At 36.6% G+C, this 25,509-nt stretch overlaps 1 protein-coding gene across 4 annotated transcripts in view; it reads right to left on the reverse strand.

Moving 5' to 3' along the window:
- The window catches only part of ZFAND3 (zinc finger AN1-type containing 3), a 144,102-nt gene that overhangs the window by 93,220 nt on the left and 25,373 nt on the right, over positions 1–25,509 (reverse strand). For 3 of the 4 annotated variants that reach the window (XM_054197150.1, XM_054197153.1, XM_054197151.1), the window contains exons 2-3: positions 15,166–15,206; positions 13,069–13,095 (exon numbers count right to left, since the gene is read on the reverse strand). In XM_054197150.1, coding sequence (XP_054053125.1) covers positions 13,069–13,095; positions 15,166–15,206 — 68 coding nt within the window. Of the gene's footprint in view, positions 1–13,068; positions 13,096–15,165; positions 15,207–17,083; positions 17,137–25,509 lie in introns of all 4 variants that reach the window. The other variant, XM_054197152.1, reaches the window with a different exon arrangement.

Raw genomic sequence — 25,509 nt, forward strand, 5'->3', positions numbered from 1 at the left:
CTTGTTTGCTAGCTTATTTGTCTATTCATAGTTTAGGAATACATCTGAATGCAAACTGAAATTCAATAGAAAGTTTACAAATACAGGAATTTAAAATGGATTACTTAGTTAACTAAGAAGTTACCTGAAATGCTTTGGAGACAGATATAGATATATCTATCTATATATATATAGATATATAGATATTTTTAAAGTTTAAGACATGCTTTGTATTTAGTTAGAGGAACTATTTCTGCTAGTAAAAATGACTGTGTCTGACTGTCACATCCTGCATGATATTCCTTCCCAACACCCCTGTTTACAGATTAAAGCAGAGGCGCCGGGAAGCTAGTTTTCATTCTCAATTGTTTCACACTTTCATGTTAATCATTAAAATAATTAAAAGACACAAAAATTAATAAAATACTTTCTCTGCACTTCCATAAGAGGTTAGTATAACACGAGGTGGTTTAGTATTTCCATACAAGCACTTAGCCAGTGACTTCTGTAACTTCATGCCTCATCCGTTCCTTTGTAGCATCTAGCTGGTAAAAGCTAGTTGTTTAGTGGGATTTGGCACACCACGGAGGTCTTTCAATTGCTGAAGGATTATTTTCATTAGGAATCTGACAAGTTAAGATAAAATTCTAAAAAAATAAAATAACTTCATAATGGGAAATATTTAACATACAAATCAGAGTAAAAAGTCACTTCATAGCATTTACATAAAATACAGAGCACATTTTGGTTGGACTAGATGATCTGAAAGGTCCCCTCCAATCTATGCAATTCTATGATTCTATGATATCTAGAGAGAACATATATACTTCTAAAAATAAAGAATGTGAATGTATACGTGTATATGTTTATATAAACAAAGAACAACATTTTAGCTTATTTCCCCACTAAATATGTAGACATACAAAATATATGGTCCAGATTGAGAGATCTTTACTTTATTCCTGACTGTCATGGAACAACACCACAACATCAACTCAAGCATAGTTTAAGAAGATGCAACGCTTCTGCTTGATAACACAAGCCTTGAAATGCCACCCTAACACACATTTATATGGGTAAATATATTAAAAATCTGTTTCAAATTTTGAAACCTTTAGAATGGTTTCAAAGTCTTCTTCTTAACTAAACCCTTATAAAATCCATGACATGGATTCTGATCAATTTTACTAGAGTGCAGAAAGGGTTACAAACTTGTTCTTCACAGAAATAATTTATATAAATTCAAGTTGAAGATTATAGATTATCTGCTTTTTTTTTTTTTTTAAAACAGTTAGACTCTCATTTGAATACCTTGGTAAGCCTAACTATAGAACAAGCTGCCATAATAGTATACAAGGTTTACTACTTTGATTATTTTCTGAAGTCTCCTAAAAAGAGATACACTTTCAAGTCCTAAGCACAACATCTTCAGAAGACAAAAGTGAGTGAGCTATAAATTTTCCTTCCCTGTAGGTTAAGGCACGATTTAAACTCAAGCTCAGGTGCGCGTATGGAAAGAGTCACAACTGACTATTCATTCTTTCTCTACAGGGAGTTACTTATTGCAGCTTGCTGTGTGGAAGAGAAAACGGTTTCAAGTTAAAAACAAAACAATTACTTCTGCTCTCCTGTAAATGGACATTCTGTACTATGCTACAGTACCTACAGAAAAGGCCCCGATAAATATCTTAAAATTCCTTTCACCATTTGCTAGGGCATGGTCGGAACACAGAGCTGCTCACGACATCAGATGTGTATGCGCTACTAACTCACAGTAAATATCTTAAAAATCAAGGGCAAAATAGCTTTCATTCTGTCAAAAAGAGATCAAGCGGGAACAAATACATGAAATCTGACCTTTAGTTCAAAAAAACCTCTTCTGGTCACGACTAAAAAAAACACATTCTGTTACAAAAAGCTTCCAGCACTCTGCATTTCTAAACCTGTTTGATGAATATTCCTATAGATTTCCTCCCAACTGAGCCACACCAAGACCCAAAGAAAGAAAGAAAGGGAAAAGAAAAAAGATGGCCTGAAATGCACTGGAGACCTACTGCTATCCACAGCAGATCTATTGATTTGGAGAATATTGCCAGCTATCTTGATTTTGGATTCAGACACACTCCTTTTTCTTTTTCCAGTTCAGTTGTTCACAGATCCAAGAGGCCCCCGCCCCCCCCAAGTTATTCATATTGTAACCCATTCAGTTACCTCTGATTAGCAGCAGTCATGCATCAGCTATGATTTTCATGTGTTGATTATCAAAACAAGTGACTTCTATGTCTATCTTAAATTAAACCCTTACAGTTAAAAGTTTCCAGTTATAGAATAATTTTAACTCTTAAAATGATAATTACAGACACTAACAGAAATGGTGCAGAATAACGATTAATATTTGAGGCATTTCTAAACATTAACTTACCTTTGTCTAGTGGGTAGATGTCAACACCAATTATAGGCTTCTGCATTTCTAGGATTATTTATCTCTATCACAGTTTTCTCTAGATACTAGTGAGTCTCATTAAATAAATAAATAAATAAAAAAGGAGCCAGCATCATCAAAATCTACCTTTTAAATTGCCGCTCAAAGCTTTTCAGCAGATGGAATTTCCACTGAGGACCTGAAGTGATGCACAGACTTTGCTGAGGCACAGAAAGTGTCATAGTGAAAGAGTGCACTCACCTACACCAGGATCAGCTTTCTATTTCTTCACATATTGCAGGGCAAGACATGCCAACAAAGGTGAACAAAAGCTTGTCTATTAAGAGCGGTAACACTATACTAAACATCACTAAAACACAATGGTAGATAGCACAATATATTTCATTTTCAGCCTAGAGATGAGCCAGACCCTGCTATTTACCTCCACAGAGCAAAAAAAGACAGAAGGCAAAAAACCACCATCTTTGGTTAAGACAGCAAAGCCTGTAACTAACTCATACAATTACCAGTATTTTTATTGTACCAACTTTTATTGTTGAATTAGCTCACTGCAATCAACTTTCACCTCAGCTAAAGAGAATTTAACTGGAAGCAAGTAAATACCAAGTCCACTTTGAGCAACCCTGAAGTATTAGAGATGCACAAGTTTACTTTTGGTCATTTCTAATGCTTACAACCCCCTAAGACACCTTAACTTGCTCTCCATTTCTATGGGACCTTTCCAACAGAGATAGAAATACCCCTATCACAAAATATAAAAAGCTCCTCTTATTTACGATCAGAGATCAAAATAAAAATGCTACCAATTTTGCTGAACTGCTAATGTATATAAACATACGTAAATACAAAACAAAGTTTAGAAAGATCCAAGTTTTCCTCCTTGTACACTTAAGTTCATTAACCTCGTTCATCAGGAAATGTATGTGATCGCTTAAGCAAGCAAGAACAGTGATGCTGTGGGTAACATTAGTAGTTAAAAATATCCAAACCAGAGCCTCCCTCCAAATTTGTCCCATGACAAGTCTTAATGCAAAGGAGAGAAAAAAAAATCTTGCATTATGCTCTGAAGAACATTACTAGAGCTACTTTCCTCTTTTGCTGCAACAGGAAAAGAGCGATCTCAGAAGGTGGACTCTATAGAAGGCTACCACTGGACTGCTCCTTCAGCTTCAGTACTTCTGCTCACAACTGAGACAGAGCATTTGGGTCCAGCTTGAGACCTTACTGCAGCTCAGAATCAACACTCCTGACTCATGGTTTACAAACACTTTGGCCCAGTAACAGTCACAATTCCACATAACTGGATTTATTCATGTCAGAAGGATGGGGGGTAGCATTACAGGATGGCAAAATCCTACACTAAGCTTGAAAAGTCAAGCAGTCTGAAATCGGGAAGTGTCCAAACTAATAGTTTTTGTTCACTTGTGATCTGACCTCGTTATTTAATTTTAAACAATTCTATAATGCATGCAAACAATCACAGAACTTCTCTTTCAGAGGACCCTTAATTTGCTTACTAAATAAAGAAGTTCAAAACGTGCAATCAGAATTTTATAGAAAGCAAAGTTCCTTTCTGCTAGACTTTTGACTTCATTTTAATCCCCAGGAAAATTCTGAAGAGAAATCAAAGAGAACTAAATTCTTCCCACTGTCTCTGCCACAAAATTCCAACGTGACTTTTCTAAGTTCCTCCTACTCATATTTATTTTCAGCATGTTCAAATAGGTAATCTTGGGTCCACTAGCAGAAGCATTCAATACCCTTGACAGTTCCATAAAGGTAGAGAAGGTACTTCAATCTTTAGAGCATCATAAAATTATATGCTTTGGGGGAGGGAGATTAAGAAAGGACTACAGTCACAAGGCTTCTCAAAGTTGATATCCAGTATCTGTGGATGTTTGACATTTGTGCTTTAGATTCTTATCCATGTATACTGAACAAGAATATCACCACCTCAACTCACAGAAATGTCAAGATGTAAATTACTTATTTTCTTGAAGCACTAGGGGGCTAATTAGTTCTCTAAAGAAATTCTGTAAAGAAAATAATTATTCTCCATTCAGGTCAATGTGTAAATGCTGTAGTAAGAAGATATAGGGTATGACAGAATGTCTTATATTGCTTCCTATTCAGTACAATGAATGAGAGTACAACTATGTGGAAACGTCCCTACAGTGTTGCAATTAAAAATGTGTACCTTATTTCTTACTTAATAGCGAGGGAGGTTATGCATTAGACATACTAGCACCCGTGGTGCATGCAGAACCCCCAGCGTCTTCACATCAGAACAGGCTATCTGTTTAAAGGAGACATTTTCAGCAAACAGAGTTTATCTAGATGATATTTAATGACCTGTGATTTAAACTAGGAGATTACAAGAAAGCATAAGATTACTGGGCTAATCTTTTATCCTTTAAGCACAGTTAAAAGACAGTTATAATGCATACATACAATTTGGATTAATTATTATGGCACTGTGACCTGTCCTGTCATTTCCTAAGTCTTCAGTGCCAGATTCAGTCAACAGTCTATGCTTTCTGCAAAGGAAAGGTATAAAAATCTTACACGTTCAGTTACTATAGATGCAGTTAATTTGGGTATCTTTTCAAGAAAGGCCTTATCTACACCTGCAGGCTTAGAGATCTCCAGGATAAGATTTCCACTCCGCAGCCCCGTTATGGAGATTCATCTATTCATGATTAAGGTTAAAGCCAGATTCCTGCCAGAAGCTATTTTAACCTACTATTATTCTCCCTGAATAATAATTAAATGATATTTTGATGTGATCACAAGAAAAAAATTTTATCTAAAGGGGAATTTTTTCCCCCAAAAGTTTGCAAATTAATCCAACAGTTTAAACGTTAACTTTTAAAAATTCCCTCTCATTCAACATAAAGTACTAACTTCTATACCTCTGAAGAAAACAGTCATCATACCTTTCACTTTCCACCTAATTAATACTACATGTAAACTCATTCATAGACAATTATTTTTTTAATTTTTTATTTTACAAAGGCAAAGTTACAGCTGTATTGACTAAATCTGCATGAGCAGTTTGCCCTCTGGTGACTAACTTTGTGAGAACATACAAGATTTGTAATAGGTATATGACGACTGACGAATAAAGAATGACTGGAATGTTTGTTAGGCTCCACAAGAAACAGCACTAAAAGTGTTAAAAGAAATAGTACGCATTAGTTCCAACAAACGCAATGTGATTTCATTCAAATTAAGAAGAGACACAAACTGAACTAAAGAGTCAAGAAGATGAAGAACAGAACTGCAACCACAGAACAGCCACATATAGGAAAGAAGAGAACTGAAATTCCAGAATTTTGCCTAAGATTTATGAGGGCTAAGACAAAATAAAGAGGCAAAAGGTCCCTCACAGCATCCGTTCCTCAAGGGTATAAAAGGCAAGTCCAAAATCAGCTTGTTGTCACAGTGAGGGCCCAATAGCCAGAACTCGTTGTTCTCCATGTCACGCATAGATGATGTTGGTCAGACTAGTTGGACATGCATCTTGGGGCTTGTGAGTATAAGGGTATGAAAGCATAACTTGACAAAAATCAACTTAATTACAGATTTTGTGAAATAAGATTGCCTTCCTCCTTCATAAGATCTGACACTAATTTGTTACACTAATTTCCTGCACTGTAACTAACAGTATGCTAGAGTTGGGGAGTGGGTGTGAGTCTGGATTACATACAACCAAAGGATCAAGCTTTATCCTAGAGTTTGGGCAATTTACTTAGCCTGAGGACCTTGACTGACTTTGAAGACAGCCAATTTGCATTTTAATCTAATATGTGCTAACGGCATGCTTAATTCAACTTTATTTGGAAGAGGAAAGTACAGATATTGTTCCTCAAAACAACCTCTTGTTTCCCAAGATAGGGCTTTAGATTTATCTCAGTTCCATAGACGACCACTGTTACTGTACTGAACACCATACATATTTTATCTTCACTAACGTTCCAGTAAAGCAGGGAAATATTATCATCTCTCATGAGGAACAAAAGTGGAAGACAAAAAAAAAGTGACTTGTCTAGTATCACAAAGAAATGCTCATTGGTCTCGAGCTCCTAGCTGTCTAGCTGCTAGATCACATTCCTTTCATATAAAATGGACAGGCAATTGAAGAGTCATTGGTTACATTTTGTTCTGTTATCCAGATCACGTCGGTCCTGTACACCTGCGTACCTAACAGCTTAAATCACCTTAGTGAACAGCTACAGTTCCCTTGCAGGTAGCTGCTGAGCTAAAAGGTTTTCACAAGAGAGGTTTTTCTTGGTCTTGCCGTGTTTGTGTATGCGAGGACTGCTGAAATGTTGTCTGAGTCAGTCACCATGACTGTTCACCTAAATCCTTTCTCAGAGTCCTTAGCTGAAGGTTGTTGGTGAACATCAACTTCTTCCCTTTGAAGAAGGGATGCACAAGCATGTAGAATGTGCAAGTTAAGAGTGAAAAGAGGGGAGAGGAGAGGAAATGTTTGGTCTGGAATGCAAGAAAAATGCAGAGTAAAGTCGACTTCTAAATTGGTTGTTGTGTCTTGCCTGAATTCACCATGAAGTTCAGTTAGTGTAAAGACCAGTAGAATGCCAGATAATTTCTGCAACAATCACAAATATTGATAGTCACAGAGGTACCCTTTTCCAGTTCCCTCAAAATGGCAGCGTAACAATGAGCCCTTCCTTACGGTCACCTAGCACATAACCTTAGTACACTTATTTGATGAAAGTTGCTTCTAGATTCCTTCCCTTGTAAAATACATTTTGAAACTAGCTCTTTTACCACCTGGTATTCTTCCTGTCCTACCTCAGCCTCTTGGAAAAGAGAGAGCTTAGCTGCTAGTCCTTTACTATTTTAATGCCATATTAGCAATTAGAATCCTAGAAAATACGCAGTCAACAGCAATCCTTGTGCATTCCTAAATACTCTGCACGCAGTACTGCGTAACACGTCTCCAATGACAAACTAAATTTTATTTGCAAGATGAAACACGAATCAGCATCATACTTCTCAAGGGAATGAGCTGAAGGTTTCTAATATGTGCTTACTGATACTGACCTGTCTTTTCAGAAAGAAAGAGTTAAATATCCTTTTTTATTCCCTGAATGCTGCCGGTCCCATGCAGAGTTGCCATGTTTTATTTAAAACATGCTCGCTCTTAGTAACCACTTGTTCTAATTGGCAAGGCAAGGCTGGGTCCCCAAAGCACATAGCTCGTTACATTCAGTTTGGATTACAAAAACACGATGAAACAAACTGCATCGAAATGTACAAATTAACAGCTCAGGAGTGCACGACACGGACATGGAATTAGATTGTAATATGGAGCAAACTCCACAGGGAGGCTAAGGAACAAATCACTAGTGTCTCTATAAACTATAGAAGGTTTCCAAACGAGCAAATACACAAAAAAGAGCACAGACTTTTCTATAACTCAAGCAAATTGCTAAATGGGAAAAAAAGAAAAACATTCCCTCTCCTGTCTTATGCACGCATTTATAGGAGAATGGAGTCACAAGAAACTTTAATAAATTAACGCTGAGGGTTGTACATTGTAAACAGGTGACTCTGCTTCCATGCTGGCAATGTGCAAACATCATGGCAATTAAGTCATATTTCTAAACATTTTTTTTGTATCATCAGAGAACCTATACACAAGAGAGTAAATTACAGCTGGTGTTTCAACAAGTCATTTGGAAAGGTTACAAGTTAGAAGGTGAACAAGGTATTAACAAAAAGAAACTGGCTTTACCATAAAGAAGAAAACATACTAGAAAATAGAGCTATGAAAAACTAAAAATAATGCCAGTCTGAGACCAAAAAAAAAAAAAAGGCTGAGCTCCTTCCTTTGCTTGTAGATCAATCTGTACAATGGGACTGGCAATCCTCTGACATAAGAAAAAGAAAACACATGGAAAATATCACTGATGTCTTGTCAAGACAGAGGAGAAAATTAAATCAAGACTATTTGGCAGTCTTTTCAGGTAGCCAGTACTGAGAAGAGATCATATTTTTGTTTGAGTGTAATTTATATTTTTAAACAAATGAGCCCCAGACTATAGATTTAGCAAGATGCAATCCAATGAAACACCCACTGATGTCCTACAGGGTAGTTGGCTGATAGGATTGGCTGACTGTAAAATGTTAAATTTCTTAATTAAAAGGCATTCAATTTTCCTAGGCTCTGTTGGTGAAAAGACACTTTCAAATGTGACTGGAAAAAGCCCTACCAATTTGAAGTTAGTAGTAGCCAGAAAGAGGAAAACAGAGAAAGGAAAAAAAAAACAAATCCGACTTCAATACACAACAACATTTGAGTGACAACTGTGAAAGAAACTCTCTCTCTTCCACTAATGATTGTACAAAAGTACTTCATGGGTCTGTCCTCCATCAGTCCTTGCCCCTTCCCACTATTTTATATGGGAGAAGATGAAGGAGGAGGAAAAAGGAGAAAATAATTGAGCAAATCAAAGCAGCAGCTGAGCCGTTGGCCCTACTGACACCCTGTGATGCATTGCTGTGCACACAATACCTTCACACAGCCAGGTCCCAGGCAGATGAGGGATGTGTCCTCCACTCAGCATCTTTAACGCCTTTCTATATAATGTATAGCAAAATCATCTCAGTATTGCCACCAAGCAACATAGGAGCCCTGTACTCCACAACTTCCATGCCATGACAGTTTAGAGAAAAAAAAGGGACCCCTCAAGTAATGTTATACTAACTTCACACAAAATGTGACCCCTACTTAACTCTTGAAACTCCAGCAAGCCTAGAAAGCTTCAGGTATCTTTCTCTCCCATATTTCCAATTCTCCCGTACAATTAGTTCTAAGCATATATAATATAACTGTATTTGAATAAACTAATTTTCTATTAATTTGTACTTCCCCTCCAAAAATTTTAAGACAGGTTAGGGGAAGAAGAATAAACTAAAAACATATAGATCTTTTCACAATCCTTCCACAAAATATTGCCCTGTTCTAACAACCCAAACAGAGCTATTACTCAGATCTTTACATTTTTTAAAGCCGCAGAATAATGCATACTAACAGAATAAAAAGAATCTTTGGGGCCAGCAGTGCAAATCAAGCTGATAAGTGAAGCCCAACTAAAGTAATTTATTCTTCTTTTTTTTTTTTTTTACTTAATTCCATTATATGGTGATTGTCTTTCTCAAGCTTCGCATCACACATCTCACCTTTTCAAGTTTACTAATAATGCTAAAGATATCTTTTCCCTACCAGCATTCCCCTTTTAAAAATTCTTTGATCATAGAGTAAAAGAAATTAAATGTATGCCAAACAGTATCTATGTTTGTAGCTGGAATGCTACAGTTCTTTATTAGTAGGTGCTCTAGAAATTAGAAATATCTTTGTTGCCACTGTAACCAGCTATACAATTTTCCAAAGAATTATTTAGCTCCAAGCCTGGCTGTGCAATAAAAGTTGAAGATGAAGCTTGACGACTTTCAAGTACAAGCCAGTGAGCATGTTTTTCATAGCAAGCCGTCCATGTACTTCAAAATACAAAGACAGACATGAATACAACAACAAATTCTAGTCTAATGAAGCAACAAATTGAGGCACCGGTTTCCATTAGGAGCCAACAAAGGGAATATCATACTGAAAAAGAAACATTTTGTGTACAGATAAAGAGAGCTGGTACTTAGTGCTGCTTTCAAAACTTCTGAAAATGCTTGCTGCTTTTCTAGCAAAGTACTAAAACATGTGGATTCACATCAGAAATTGTAAGGATATGGAAAATGCAAACACAGCAGATTTTTAACCATTCATTTAGGAATGAAAACTTCATGAAGAGAAGGGCTGAATAAAGCATAATTTATCATTTATCATACAACAGGACACAGCAAAAATAACAACATTTGGACTGGCAACATGCAAGATGGACCTGTTGAAAAGTTTTCCAATAAACAAGCTGAAAGCTTGACTGAGGATCAAATCAGCAGTTGATTAACAGCAAAATCTCTTTACGCAGGAACACCGATTTTTGCCAGCTCATGCTTACAGTAGGTGTTATTACTGTCAGACAAGGCAGCATTCTGAATAGCTCCCAGGATTTACAAAGACTGATAGAAGAGGTAATTGTATTCTTCAAGTGACTCTGAGTCACATAAACCCCCCAATTTTCTAAACTCCGAAAACTGTGTGTGACTTAGGCATGACAAAATAAAGGTCTGCTCAACAAAGCAGAAAGGTTAAGATACACGAAAACATGAAGTAACACTACAGTCAGACGTCTGAGTGAGTTGAGGAAACACAAAGAATAGCGAATAATCTGATACTTCTAGAATCAGATTATATATAGATTATACTAGTGTCTTCTCTCCCCCCAGATCTTTCAAGTTCAGGAGAATAAAAGATACTATTGAAGTTACAAAATTTCATAATCTGGCATAGAGCTAAGCATAGGTATTGAAAATACCTATGTGGTTCCAGCAATACTGATTTACTACTTGATAGATGGAGATTAAAAAATCTCTAACTTTTACTTACTTTTACAAGACACCCGTATGTCAAAAAATGTGTTTGATTTCAAACTAAAAATAAAACTGAACTAAGAGTCGAGGCCCTAAAATTCAGAGAATTTTTGGGTTATATGGTTGAAGTATTTTTTCTAATTCAGTGATGCTGATCTAGTGCTTCACAGAACATGAACATAAACACTACGGAGCTGGATTAAGAGATGGACACCCACCTCTGGAAGTTTCAATTACACCTTCAGACAGAAGGGCTATGAAATTGATTCACAAATCCATGAATACCCTAATCATCATTTTATCTTCTTTCAATTTTCCAAGTGCATCTCTCCATCAAACCACACAGCGCTACACTTACCTTCAGCTTCACATCTTATTCAACAAGCAGAAATCCACTTCCTGCACCCCTCTTTCCAAGGCTGATTGCACCATAACCTAAATTAAACTTTCTAGACTCCCAATGAAATGAATTACAGGCAGACTGCATTTCTTGGGGTAATTTAAGTAGAAAGTCTAGTTTTACTGTGTTCTGTATTTAAATATTTGTTCTTACTCTGTAATAGTTTGTTCTGTGACTCTTCCCAAAGGTTCCAATTAAAATTGAGTACCTGAGGTACCAGGTGTTGTTTCCAGGAATGTTGGTAGAATTCCTGCCTGAAAGAGCCTACTTTATAAACGTGGCTTTTCAAAAGTACTCAAACAACGTCCCTACCTGAAGTTGATATTAAAACTTCCATAAACCTAATGGAAGCAAAGACAGATTAATAAAGAGCACTTTTGGAAAATATCATTCATCACTGTCCTGTATTTTAATCACTCAGATTTCGCAGTTTACCATATTGAAAGAAGAGAGGTTGCAGTATTAGCAAGAGATGTGTCACTAAGGGAGACAGTCTGGCCGAATTTGCATTTTTTCACTTACCAGCCTATATTCTGATAAAAAAAAAAAAATCCACACTTCATTGCATTTGTATTCTGGATGTGCAGGAAGTCTGAAAGCAACTATGCCTTAACCATCAGAAGAGCAAATTTATTTGAAGTAATTTGATATGTAGGATTACACTTGTACGGTATCTGGAGACTTTGAGGCATTGATAGCATGTGGTCAGCACTGAACTGGAGACAGAATGTTGTCAAGTACTTCGCAGAAGCACAATTAACTTGAAAAGATTTCAGAGAGACTCTTGAACATTTCAGAGTCTGCTGCTTCTACATGGCTTAAATAAAACGAGTCAGGCATTCCTTCTTGAACAGGCAGATGGGGTGAAGAGGAGGCAAAGAGGGCTGAAGAGGATAGCTAACTTCAAGCTCCTCTCCAGTATTTATCAACATTTACATGCAAACCAAGGAGTAGCCTGTGGCAAACAAACAACAGATTTGTGGTTGAACAGAAGAGCTTAGTTAACTTTCTAGACTTAGATCAAAACACTGGGCTCTGCTAGGCGAACAGCTGCATGTATCCGTGCAGTATCCAGCTCACTCTTGCCATAAAAAGCTGAACAACTTAATCTCTAACATAACCTATGAGAAGTATTCCCATGTTTAAGAAAACAGAAAGATACAAAGCTGCAAAGATAGCCAAAACATGGAATTCAGTTTCACTGCTACATAATCTGGTTGGTTTTGCTGGTTGTTTCATCTTTGGACAAATGGAAGTGAAAATTCAGTTAATTTATCTTGATAATAAATTTAGAAATCACCAGTATTTGGTCAAACAAGAAGGCAAAATTACAGCCCCTGACTATTGCCCTTTGATCCATTTCTGTGGTAATTAACGTCACAGACATCAAACTATGACCATTTTTCCCAGGGAATAGGGAGGAAAGGAAGGGCAGAAGCAAACAAGAGCTCATCATCATGTATTTACAAACGTGTACACAGTTCAGAAAGTCTGAAAAACCAGTAAAGATAGGAAAGTTCCACGTAATAACTCATATTGAAATGTAAACCAATCTCTGGCTGACTTGTTGCCCTTCTCCCTTGATCTATATAAAAAGGTAATACTTACACAAATGTAAGGGGCTTTGCTGCTGTGTGTGTCTGAAATTAATTTAAAAAAAAGAAAATAGGAAGACTGAATTCTGTCCCTTCCCTCTGGAAATAAAAAAAACCAGTCATTTAACAAAGTTACTAACCTTTTTCGTTGTGTGGATTTCTTTTTTCTAAAATAAAAGAGAAAGGAAATGACGGTCAAGAGAAATAATAATTCCCAATTTTCCCTCACATACAAATCTGCTTCAATACATTTTGAATAAATAACTTGCCATGCTAAAAGAGAAACAAGAGGAACTTTTTTCACATTGTATCTTTGGAGTGCCTGGAATGGTGAACAACATATTTCAATAGCTTACTTGCCCAAAATCTTGCTATCTGTGGTGGTTGAATTTACAGGAACAAGAGTATACATCTTTCTCTTTCAACACTGTGGCTGGAAACCCAGTATAAAAATATGCTAAAAATATTTCAGCAATATCACCAAAAAAAGAAAGAAAGAAAGAAAAAAAAAGACAACTTATGTTTGAATGATGACATTAAGAGCTTTCAAGTTACTAGTGTGACAGAACTGGTTATTTCAATGCTGCCTGTTGAAGGAACCACAGTTAAGATCTAAAATGATAGAGTAAATTTACTTTTTTCCACAATATTTGGTTTTGTTCCAACTAGCAGTAGCTTTCGAAGTTACTCAAACTCTTCAAAAGTCTTATTTCATTAAAATAAACAGGCTATAAGGCAAGTCTTGAAAATTTTAAAAAGCTAAGATTTCTCTCCCTTGCCCCCTCCCCCTCACCCCCCCAAAATGTCACACATATTTAGATATCACCTTGTATTTTTACAACAGAAAAAATGAACTTCATCAGAGGCAATGGCATTTCAGGAGAATTACAGAGTAGAAGCCAAGAAGGCTTCTTCTTCTTAAAAACAAACAAATGAAACAACAACAACAACAAAACAGTAAAACCAAAATAAATGATGTTTTGCTTAATGCCTGGTCTGCTGGCTGTGAGGTTTTGGGTACTCTGTTAATATCAGAATATGAGGGATGGGCCATTTTGATATCTCAGAATCAGAAAGTCCACATTTCTGAAGTACACAAACTGCAGTTGTTTACTGTGCTAATATGAACATAACATTTGTACTGAGTCAAATCAAAGACCGAGTAGCTCGTTTCTGACTATGGTCAGTAGAGGAGGAGTACAAGAAAGGACTTGCACTTTCTTCAATATACCCTTTCCAGTGATCCATGGCTTTGGAAAACCGTCAGAGAAATACATGCATCATTTTTGCTGAACCACCTTTGACAATCTTTATTTGCTATGTCGTTGTTTAATGAAGTGATGATGAACCCAAGATCTGAAATCTACAAATCAAAATTTATTTTTTGATAAAAAATTCAGAAAAAACACTTTAATTTTTTTTTTTATGTTTTGCCTTAATTTTTAAAGATTCTAGGATATTGCCTTGGAAACCAATGACCTTAAAAAAAAATTCTGCAAGCTCAATATTAAAGTGATGTTTCATAGACAAGCCAATGACCGAAATTAAAAAACAAAACAAAACTGAACTTTTAAAGATTGTATGTGTTGCCCCAAGAGAAATTAAAAATCATGGACTATGACAGCACTTTAATTACAATTAAAAATAAGTTTACAATATTAAATAATACCAAAAAAAAATCATAAAGGCAAAGCTAGAAGATGCTAACCTGAAAAGGTCAATAGCAATTCCTAACATTTTACACAGTAGCAATGACCTTGCAATAAGAAAATAATACGTAGTAATTAGAATTAGACTATCAATGAGCTACTGATGATTTAATGTTCAAGGGCTGCAAGTTAAAAAGAAATGGAATAAGAAGTGTTCTATACCAACATTTCATTTTTTATCTATACCATATTTCAGAGGATATTACCAAATAAATCCTACAGAATGCCAAATTACAATTCAGACTTATGCATTTTGAAAGCCATGTCATCTGTATAGGAGCTGTGCTGACAGCAGAGCTCTGTAGTTCAAGGGTGTTCCAGAATTCCATGAACTTCAAGAACAAGGTTTGATTGGTACATTTACACAAGAGGTTCTTGATTAGCAAATAAATGAAGCACTAAAGCGAGGAAAATCTGATTACATATACACACTGAAGGAAGAGAAACCCATGCACAAATCCTGAAGGAGATGCCAACAATGTGGTTTCGATAATCTAACAAAAACACAAAACCTTTTACTGCACTTACCAGCAAAGCATTTGGAACAGAGATTCATAGTCTTGCTGGACCTGAGGCAAAAATAAAAAAAAAAAAAAAAGAGCTAAAAAATTCATTATAATTCTAATCAATACAGGGAAGTTTTCTGGGGAACGAAGCAAGGGTATAGAGAGGCTAAGAACTTAAATGGCTAGGAATCAAAGGTAAGTGGCTAGAAGTGGCTGAACTAGGAACACGGTCAGGGGAAGAGACTTCATATGGCAATCTCTTTCCAATTTAAAGAGCTTCTAAAACATGTCTTTCACACATTTACCTCATATATGAAAATAAGTTTACTTTACCATTCAATGTATATGTTACATGCTCCTCATTCAGATCTTTCTATTGCAATATGATAATAATGATAGACAGGAAGAGCCAATACATTCCACTTGAATATTAGACACCCCTTGGCAACAGCTCTGCAGTCCTGACAAATCCTGAATACAGTACAGCAATAGAGAGATTAAAGTATTGCACTTATAAGGACACAAACAGATGTGCTCTTGGAAGTCTAGCTGGAATGGCTTAAGAAGTTATTACTTCAAGCCGTTCATTTCTACCCTCGGCTGCATCCAGCAGTAATTTAAAATAACCTGGATGACTTTGCACTGACATGGACTAGGATAGTTCATATGATCCATTAGTGCGGCTCAACTTCGAGGGCAGCAACCGTCAGCTGAGAGAAAAACAGCTGGAGAATGGCAGCAATATCTTAAGCCTCCCAGATGTCTCCAAAGTGTTTGTGCAATTATGCCACAAGTATTTCCCCTCATAAAGAAAGTCAGTAGGCTCACCAAAAAAAAAAAAATAAAAAATTTAAGGTTATAGACCTCTCTAGGGCTACCATGAAACTACCCAAAGCTATATACTACAGGAGAACAAGTTTCTCCCAGTTTACAAAAAGTTCTCTGCTAACATCACAACATCTCCTTTACAAAGTGAGCTGGAGAATATCTCAAAAGCTCTCTAAGCATCAAAATGTCTTTAGGTAAGAGCAATCCAGTTTCTGTGCACGTTGCCCAATAGTTGATTTGTTCAGCATTCCTGAATCATCGCCGCCATTATGTATAAGCATTAACACCATCCTCAGCAGGTCTGAAAGTACATACTGACAGGCAAGGTTGTAACAAAACTGTCCGTGCCCAAAAGACCTTTTTGCCTCCTGAGGGAAGCCTCTAGCTGGAACATCTAATTTAGCCAAATTAATTGCATCTTTATCTTTAGAAATATGCATACACATAACCAATTGAGACTACCAAAACAGTTGTTTTCTATTTCCAGCCCAACATGGATGGAATTTTGAGATGAGATCTGCATCTTACAATATACAAATTACAAAATTCAAACCTGCTTATTATGTCGAGGCAAAAATTTTGAAAATTTTTTCAAAGCAATTGTCACAAATGAACACACCTATCAGAATTACAGATTATTTTTACCCCCCAGAGTTTGCAAATTAATATTTTGAATTACTTTCCAGTAACAAAGTAAATCCAGACTTGGTCAATCATATCTTAGTATTAGTCACATCAAAACATTACAGATGCTTTTCAGTTCATGCACATTTGAAAGCTGGTTTATATCAGGCTCAAGAATTCTAGAAGAACACAGTTCACTGCAGATATGAGACATAAGCATTTGCCAGCTATAGCAAGAGCCACAGACACATGAAAGCTAGTTTTAAATGCAAACAGTATGTGCACAAGAGAAAAGTTAATTCCCAGAAAAAGAAAAGCAGAACAGCATTCGTAGCCATACAAATACATCATCAAACTGGTATATACTCAAAGATTCAATATCTGTGTTGAAAGTCTGCACAGATTATCTACCTTCAAGAGAACTGCAATTAAAAACAGCATGGTGAGTCAACACCTACAGCATTAGTGTGCTGCAGTTCAGTACTCACTGCTTATGGGTTAGACCTTCTGGAGCAGCTCAATATGCCAGGCAGGAGCTTCTCTGCAAAGCCATTAAACCCCAGGGGCAGCAAAGAAAAAGAAAGGCAGAGTTCAGATGGTTCATATTGATGACACTGGAACGGGCAACGACAAATGTTTTCAGTGGCATAGTCAACCATCTCTGCTGTTAAATATCAATCCAAAGCCTCATATAATATTTACTTATCAGCACACCAACAATGGAAAATGCACACGCACACACAACATACAGCTATGTGAAAAAAGAAAAAGGCTGCCATTTACTCATAACACACACACAAAAGAATTCTGAAAGCACAGTGCTATTGGACAAGTGACCTTGTAAGCTAAATAACTTCAGCTCACTGTTACAGTTTCAAGGATCACTTTCTCTCTGATCCTTTTACATGCTTTTTCAAGGCATCCAAGTCAGTCTGAGGTGACTACTTAAGATGAGAATCTAAACCCTGAGTAGGTTTTGTCTGTCCTAGTTTCTTCTACACAGTCACTTGCCTCACTGCAGATCCATCAACATTACACTAGAACTAAGCAAATGGCACTTTTATTAGAGACACAGTAACAGTGTTGATCAACAATCAGTCCCTTTTTGAAAGTGCAATATTTAATTAGAGCAAATGCTTTACAAAGAAAATGCATTAAGCAGCTTACAGACATCAATATCTGTCAAGTAAAATGTATGTTTGACAGCTCTTTGTTACACTGCAAATCCCTCCTCTCATCGCTAGGATTTCGTCTTTACAGCAGGCAAGGGCTCTCTCACCAGACTCTTAAAATTGAGCAAACCTGCATATTGCTGTTTTCTCTGTGAAGTAAATCTTGCTAACCACATCGCTGTTTTACATTAATTATTTCCTAGTGACTCAAACATTCACCAGAACCTCATACTGCCAGGCAGGAACACCAAAATATAAAATCTCTTTGCTCCCGATAGCCTTTTCAAGTATATCATACATTTGTAATATCTGTTATTTGTAGAGGTAATTTTATTTAAAAACTCAAAGCTCCAAAATATCAGACAGCCCTGGTCATGATACAGCCCTCTGTTTCCACTTCATAGGAAAGAGGTGGTCACAGCAGCCAACTCTATCTAGAGCCAGTGGCTTCTAGGGAAAGCAATACATTTCAGATTTCTAGGAACGTACAGGAAAATCCTAAGTGTAAAGGTGAATAAGGCACAGTGGAGCTAGAATTCGAAGTCAGTCCTGGCAAAGACACCCAAGACTTCTACACCCTTCTGTCACAGTTAGGTTGAGGATAGTCAGCATACTTCTGAATCAGATAGCCAATCACCAGTTTTTAACTGGGCATACTAAGGCAATTCCCAGATTTCCCTCATAAAAGTCAGCTTCATGCTTAACAGCACCTAATACAGAATTATTACAGTATACATTCTGTATGTACAATATCCCTAGAAAGCCAGTTTTATACTGATAATTTACAATCTCCACTTGTACATAATTTAAGCTGGTATTCAGAAAGACATTCATATTTATAGATAAATCAAGGCAAATAGAATGGTATTATCTCTGAGGAAGAATATAAAGTTAAACCCTATTTGAAGGTACTTCCATCTGTCAAAAAGAAACCATTTAACTAAAGGGTGACACACAAAATGATTATGTAGATTGGAAAGCACAAGGTGAAGCAAGCTCAGAAGGTCAAGCGGCAGAGGAAGTTAGAGGCAGAGGATACTTCAAGCCAGCTGGAAAACCCCAGTGGCTACAGAATGATTGCATGCAACAGTTCCACAGGGCTCGGTCTCAAACAAGTGTAGGTATTAAAAAAAGTGCTTCCACTGCCAAAGAAAAAAAACCAAAACACTCCCTTAAGAACAGCCATGAAAGCAGTACCAATGACATAGGGACTTTGAAAGAGGAAGAAATTTACAGAAATGGGAAGGCCTGGAAGTTTAACATATTTAAGCATACTTTAAGCAATAAATAAGTCACATGTAAGGATAAAAATAAAGGACACGTTTGAGGCTATTCAAGCCACCATCCCTTACTTGCACTGTTGTGCCTACAAATCCCCATAGCAAAAGAAACCTCGGAGCCTTCAGACAGATGCACATGCAGACAGGCATAAGGTCCTAACTTCAGTCAGATCAACATCTGCCTCTCCATTTAAAGGTTCATAATGCAAAGCGAGAGCCAGCAAAAGGCATTAAATATCAAAAATAACATACTTCAAATCCTGTGTATTGGTATGTAACTAATTAATAAAACTGAAGAGATTGCTTCCTTGATTCCATTTTCATATGGTACTTCCAGTACGTTCTTATGAAGGTGTGGCCTTGTCTACTCCACTAAAAGCACTGAAAGTTACATACTCAAATTTATGCCCTTTACTACTCATTATGCCTTTTATTTCTTGCCATTTGGGAGTATACCATTGCGAGGCACCATCCAAATCAATGCACATTCTACTCTGTCTTCACCGGCAGTTTGTTTTTCCTTCCACCTCTCCCAGTAAATGATTTTATCAATACGAAACCAAATCTAGAGAATGAAGTTGAAATTCTAGCCATAAATCTCAAAGATGTACAAAAACTGCTAAATGTACAGTAGTTGATCAGAATTACCAGAATCTAAAAATGCCAATCTCAATCTGAAGGTTCAAGAACACATTACATGTGGAAATTTTGTGCATTCAAAGAGTTAAAAAAAAAAAAAGTATATGGAAGTCTGTCCAATCTCAGCATACTCAGTCTCCCTAATGAAAAGAAACTGCCAAGAAACTTAGATAGGCACCCCTCATAAATACTGAAGATTTTGTGACAAAATCCTACATTTTCCAGCAAACTATCGGGCACTTCCTAGCTTCCCCATCCCATCTTTAAGAGGAAAGAAAAAAACACAAACCAGAAACACCAAAAACTAATACTAGCTTAACACCACACAAGTGCCAAAGGGCAATAGAAAATGATCAGTTTTATCTGAATTGGGATGTCTCCTACACTTTTTAAGGCAACAGTAAACTCGCATTATTAATGTAAATGCTCACCAATAGCAAGATCATGCAGCTGCACCAGAGTAAAATACGTAAAGATTCTAGTATAGGTGTATATTCTCAATGCTTGAAAAATGACACCAGAATAATAGCCATTCTTGAAAATAATTTTTGTTCAGTTGTCTTTTGAGGATGGAACAATAAGGAGTTTGGAGAAAAAAATGCTTTCATATAGCATGTGTGCATGCATTAGATATTTAATTTTAAAGATATTTAAGCTACAGATACTAATTAAGTATGACGGCAAAATCCCAGATTCTGCATTTTTATTGGGAACAAGGTTTGCCAGAATATCTAGTAGTGATTCTTTATGATTTAGAAGTTCCTATGGCTTGGTAGTAGGAAAACATATTTGCATCAGTGGTACTATAATTGCATTGGTGATTAAACGCATCATGTTAAATGCTTCTTGATCCCCTTCCAGTATAGCAATTAGAGCAGGACTGCAGTGTCACTACAGTACAAATATATCTTAGCCCCTGAATGATACCTGTCCAATCATGTCAGGGGCCGTATATTTGAGAAGCCTTAACATAATATGACTCATGTCATTAACTAGTTAAAACTACAAAGAAGCCTCCTCCCTATACATTCAGCACATACTGTTTCATGTATTTGGCAACTTAGGACAACTATACATATGATAAATCAATGCATTTATACTACTGTAGTTAATGGTCTGTCACCATTTCCATTATAAAGCAATTTTCAAAGGTTTATATCTCTGCTGAAGAATTTACTCTGAGCTGAATCCTGGCACACAGTAAAAGCAAAACTGTAACCCACATATGTTTACTTTCATCCAACCAGACTAGAAGGATTATTTATCATTAAAAGAAAATTGATCCAATTCTGTATTTCCCTTACACTTTTCATCATTTGTTTTGAGCATATAACACTTCACCTTGTACAGGAAGGAGGTTAATTAGACCGTGTTAATAAAACCCTCAAATCGTCCTTTGGAAGTTCTGTATATCCTGTACACCAGCTTCTGAAGAAAGCCATTTTACTTTGCTAGATCAGAAGTCACCTCATTGATTTCATATATGCTGCATATTTAATATTTATAGTTCCTCCTTAATTTATGACCTTGCTAAGGGGATACAGGCAAGGTTTGTTGGACAGTTTAAACAATTATTCATATTTTTAGGCTGAGGCAGCTCAGTTATTCTTTAAGAATGTGTGCTAAATTCTTTTCAAATAAAAGAACAGAAGCAGAGCATGTCAAATGCAGGTGGACCCGTAGAGAACTTCGCAACCAGAAACATTCACATACACCCAGAAACAGACTTTTAAGTGAACTAAAACCTGAAATTAAGTATCCCACGAATGTAATCAATGTCCTCTACTTCATCAGCTGTTCTGTACCCATACGCTCAGTGATAAGAATTCTAGTTCAATTAGAAAAGTGTTATCAGTAAGATTTTATTATTATTACTAATACTACAAGGGGTTTTGCTTGGAAAATATATGAGTATTCTGGTTTTGGGATTCCTCATTTTCACCACAAATAATTTAAGTGTTGCTTATCATTTCAAGATTTTTGGTAAACTGCTGAAAATGATGCTTCAGTTACTGAATCACACGTTCATAAGGACACCTCATCATCATGACCTCAATCTGAAATGAAATGCAGGGTAAACTCTATGCAGAGCACAGCGTACCAGTGCAATGCCCTTCTGGCAGCTTTCCACACTCAAAAGATATGCTGATGCATCCCAATGAAGTAGCTGTGTCCTGATTTATTATTTTTTTCAATGGCTACACCAAAACATTCTTTTAAAACTCTATGGCTGAAGCACTTTTTATGTTTTTAATATACAAAGACACTGAAGTGCTTTGTGGACAATAAGGCCAGAGAAAAGCACAAGTACACAAGAGTAAGAGGGGAAAATGGGGAAAATACACAGCAACACAGTAGCTCCTTACTCTTACAAAACATATTAAGGGTTCTGACACAAAAGTCCTGACAAGAGTTTCAATTTAAAGCCTTCTCCAACAATTCATACAATAAACTGCAAAGAATCCAACACATCTAAACTAGGTAAGACAGGTTGTAAAAACTTAGATCAGATTCAATTGGGTTTCTAGCTCAGCTTACAAAATTGCTGCCCTCCAGTCAAAGCAAAATGCTTGATATTCCCATGAATACACGTCTCTGCGCCTTCTTTAAAAAAAAATAAAAAAATCTCAGCAGCAAAATCCTATACCATACATTCTTCTACAAGTCTTCGAAATCTTTTTCACCAAGATGTGTAGCCTACTATTTAAAGGACAGTAAAAAACCTGAAATAATAAGTAGGCCTTTAGTAAAGTAGGAATAAAATTTCAAAGTTCTGATATACCCTCCTTCCACGAATTCCTCATTATTATTTATGTTTATTGCAGGTAATAACTAACATTGCCCTATAACAACACAATCATCATCTTCAGATTTACAATATGAAATCGTATCAACTTTACCTTTTTCTTCAGATCAGACATTCCGATGCTCCACTGATAAGCGGTGCTTAAAAACCCTATTGCATTTTACTACACGTTTTACCATTCCTTTTACCCAAGGGTCAGTAATAGATACTAAATAGTAAAACATTCTTAGAAAAAGAGAAGCTGGAAGAAACGTCAAGAAAGTATCTATTTTGTACCCTGACTTAAAGGCATGGTTAATTATGTATTTCCCCAGGAAACCTTCCTGAAAAACTTCCTGATGTGAACAACTAGATTTAGCTTAGAAAATAGGAAAAATTTTAATTTTTGCTCAATTTAAGCCCAGATGTATGCAAAAGCATAGAGAAGCATTAATATATTTATTTTTTTTTAATCGAAGTTATTTTTCTGTGGCAAGAAAGTACTTTAAATACCTGGCATTATAATGGTTTAGAATTGTTAGAACTTCTGAATGAAAGGGGGGGTGGGGAGCAGGGGGAAGAGCCTCACAAAGTATTTCAAAGACATTGTATGTTGTATGCATGTTAAATAACATTTACAAGGACAACATGTAAACCAGTTAAAAAAATGTTGTTGCACAGCATTAACAAAACACACTAACAAAGTCTGCTTTAAGTACTGTGCCATAAGTGTTCTCTCAAAAGCTAGCAGAGTACCAAAATTTTAAGATAAACTCCTTCGTTGCAGAGATTTACTTTTAACATCTAACAAGTCAAACATTACACAGGCAAAAAGGAGTTTAAAGTGTAGGCCAGCCCAACTATGCAGAGAGAAAGCACTTGAAAGTGCACTATATGCAAAACGTGACAGGAAGAGTCCGAACCCCAAGAGTTATTTTGACTATTCATTTCTATGAGTTAAAGCACAGGAAGCTAGGTTCAGAAATAAAGCAGCCAGAAAGGAGAGGAAAGAGTATCCCTTGGACAAAGCAAGAAAGCGCTGCAGTTGCAGGGCTGGCAAGGAGCAACGTCCTATCGAGTAGCAAGCAGGCTGTCCAGCAGGATACCTCACTTGTCTAGACCTCCCTAAGCCACCCCAAAAAGCAGCAATGTAACTGTGTGTTTTCATGAATGAGCGATCATCTCACTTACAGAGTTCTTTGCACTCCTTGCTTATTGAACCCTTCTGGAATTGCATGCCATGGTAAAATCGTAGCACTTCTTGAAAAGCAGTTGAAGAATTTTGACAAGGTGCCTGCAATCCTATCTTATTACACTGTTCATAAACACACACATCTAAAAGAAGCTACCGGTATGTAAGTTAGCAGGCATTCTTCCTCCTCCCCATTTAAAACAGGTTTCAGTCAAGTCTTCAAAAAGTTAGTTGGAGGTTCATTCTGGGAAATTCACTTTCTTCCATCCTAACTACCCTTGTACCCAACTGCACAGCCAGGAAGCAACACGGCTCTTACCTCAGTCAGTGCTGCCTCTACACCTGACTACGCACCGTCATTTTCAGTTCTCAGGTGGGAAATTGTAGCCACATCATATAATGCTGTTCTAGAGAAACACTTACTTCAGCTCTTCCTTCAGGAATCTGAAATGAATCGTATCAAGGATATGTCTACACCAGGAGCAAACTGCCAGTTAACTATTTAAACACAACACCCCTAAAAGCAGATCATCCTATGATGGCAGAATGCATTTCAACCCTGCTGGTACAATGAGGAAAAAAGAGAGAGAAATAAAAATAGGGAAAAAAAATACAGGAAGAAGTCATTTTTAGAAGCAAAATAAACCATGGTTAACTCGTCATAATCGGTGCAAAAAAACCAGTAAGGTCCTTTCTGGCAGGATTCTGTCAGTTGTATTTCAACAACCCAGAACTATTATCCTGCTGGTAACACAAGCAGGTTTGACTGCTTGTCTTAGTCACCCAGAAACTTTGGTCAACTTCCTAATCGTTCGCAGGTAGAAATCTGTACCAGATTTTACATCTCTCAGGTAATGAGCAGAGATTCCCAGCCTCAAAAAACACCCCAGAGTAAGGAAATAGAGTGCCGGTTGCTTGCTATACTGCAGCAATGTTATAAAATAATATTTGCACTACATCTTATACAAAGTTTTGACCCAGAAGAATGGGCCCACTTGGGATTCTTAAACTTGAAATCTCCTCTCATATGTAACTTCTGTTTTTTCTACCACAAAGCCAGTTCAGCATAATTCCAAGGAACATAGCATTTCTAACCAGCATAAAACTGCTTCTAAACAATTCCTTCAAGATGTTTATGTTAAACATTCAACTTCTGAAGTATTTGGAAACGACTAAATAAATCAGGTAAAATTTACAACAACAAAGAGTTCAAGGAACAAACCAATACAACATAAATGTTTGGCAACACCACTTAAAAAAGCAAACAAGCCCTCAAAAAACAGAATAAATACTCTAAGCAAGATTTAGGCTGATGACAAACAGAAAGATTTATACAAAGCAAGGCATTAATCTGAACCTAGGAGAAGGTGGGAATTTTTTTTTTCCATAAACGTGCACCTAGGCACAAACACAAGTAAAGAAATACAAAAGAAGCCGCACACTAAGCAGCATTAGTTCAGTGAAAGATGACATAAGTTACCTACAGCTCCATTGATAGCTTGTATCAAAGTTGCATCTTCTTTCCTGAGAAGTTTTTGGTGTAAAGTTCCTTTCTAAGACACGGTGGATGTTGGCCATGAAAACTGCCTTCCAGACCCTTCACTTGTTATGAATGATGTGTGCTCTGTAAACTATCCCAAATCATCCCGTTAAAAGGCAAATGCCAAAGAGGGGGCATCTACGCAGTTAAGTCAAGATATCCAGAATGAAATGGAAGTGCCTGAAAGACCAAGTAGCAGAGAGAAAACTGCAAACCATGTAAGTTTTGAACCCTTTACCCAAGACAGCATGCAGTACATCATTATGCTTGTTTCTCTTCCTGCTATCTGTGAGAAAAATCTCTGCC

Source organism: Rissa tridactyla, chromosome 3 (genome assembly GCF_028500815.1).
Source record: "Rissa tridactyla isolate bRisTri1 chromosome 3, bRisTri1.patW.cur.20221130, whole genome shotgun sequence".
NCBI lineage: Eukaryota > Metazoa > Chordata > Aves > Charadriiformes > Laridae > Rissa > Rissa tridactyla.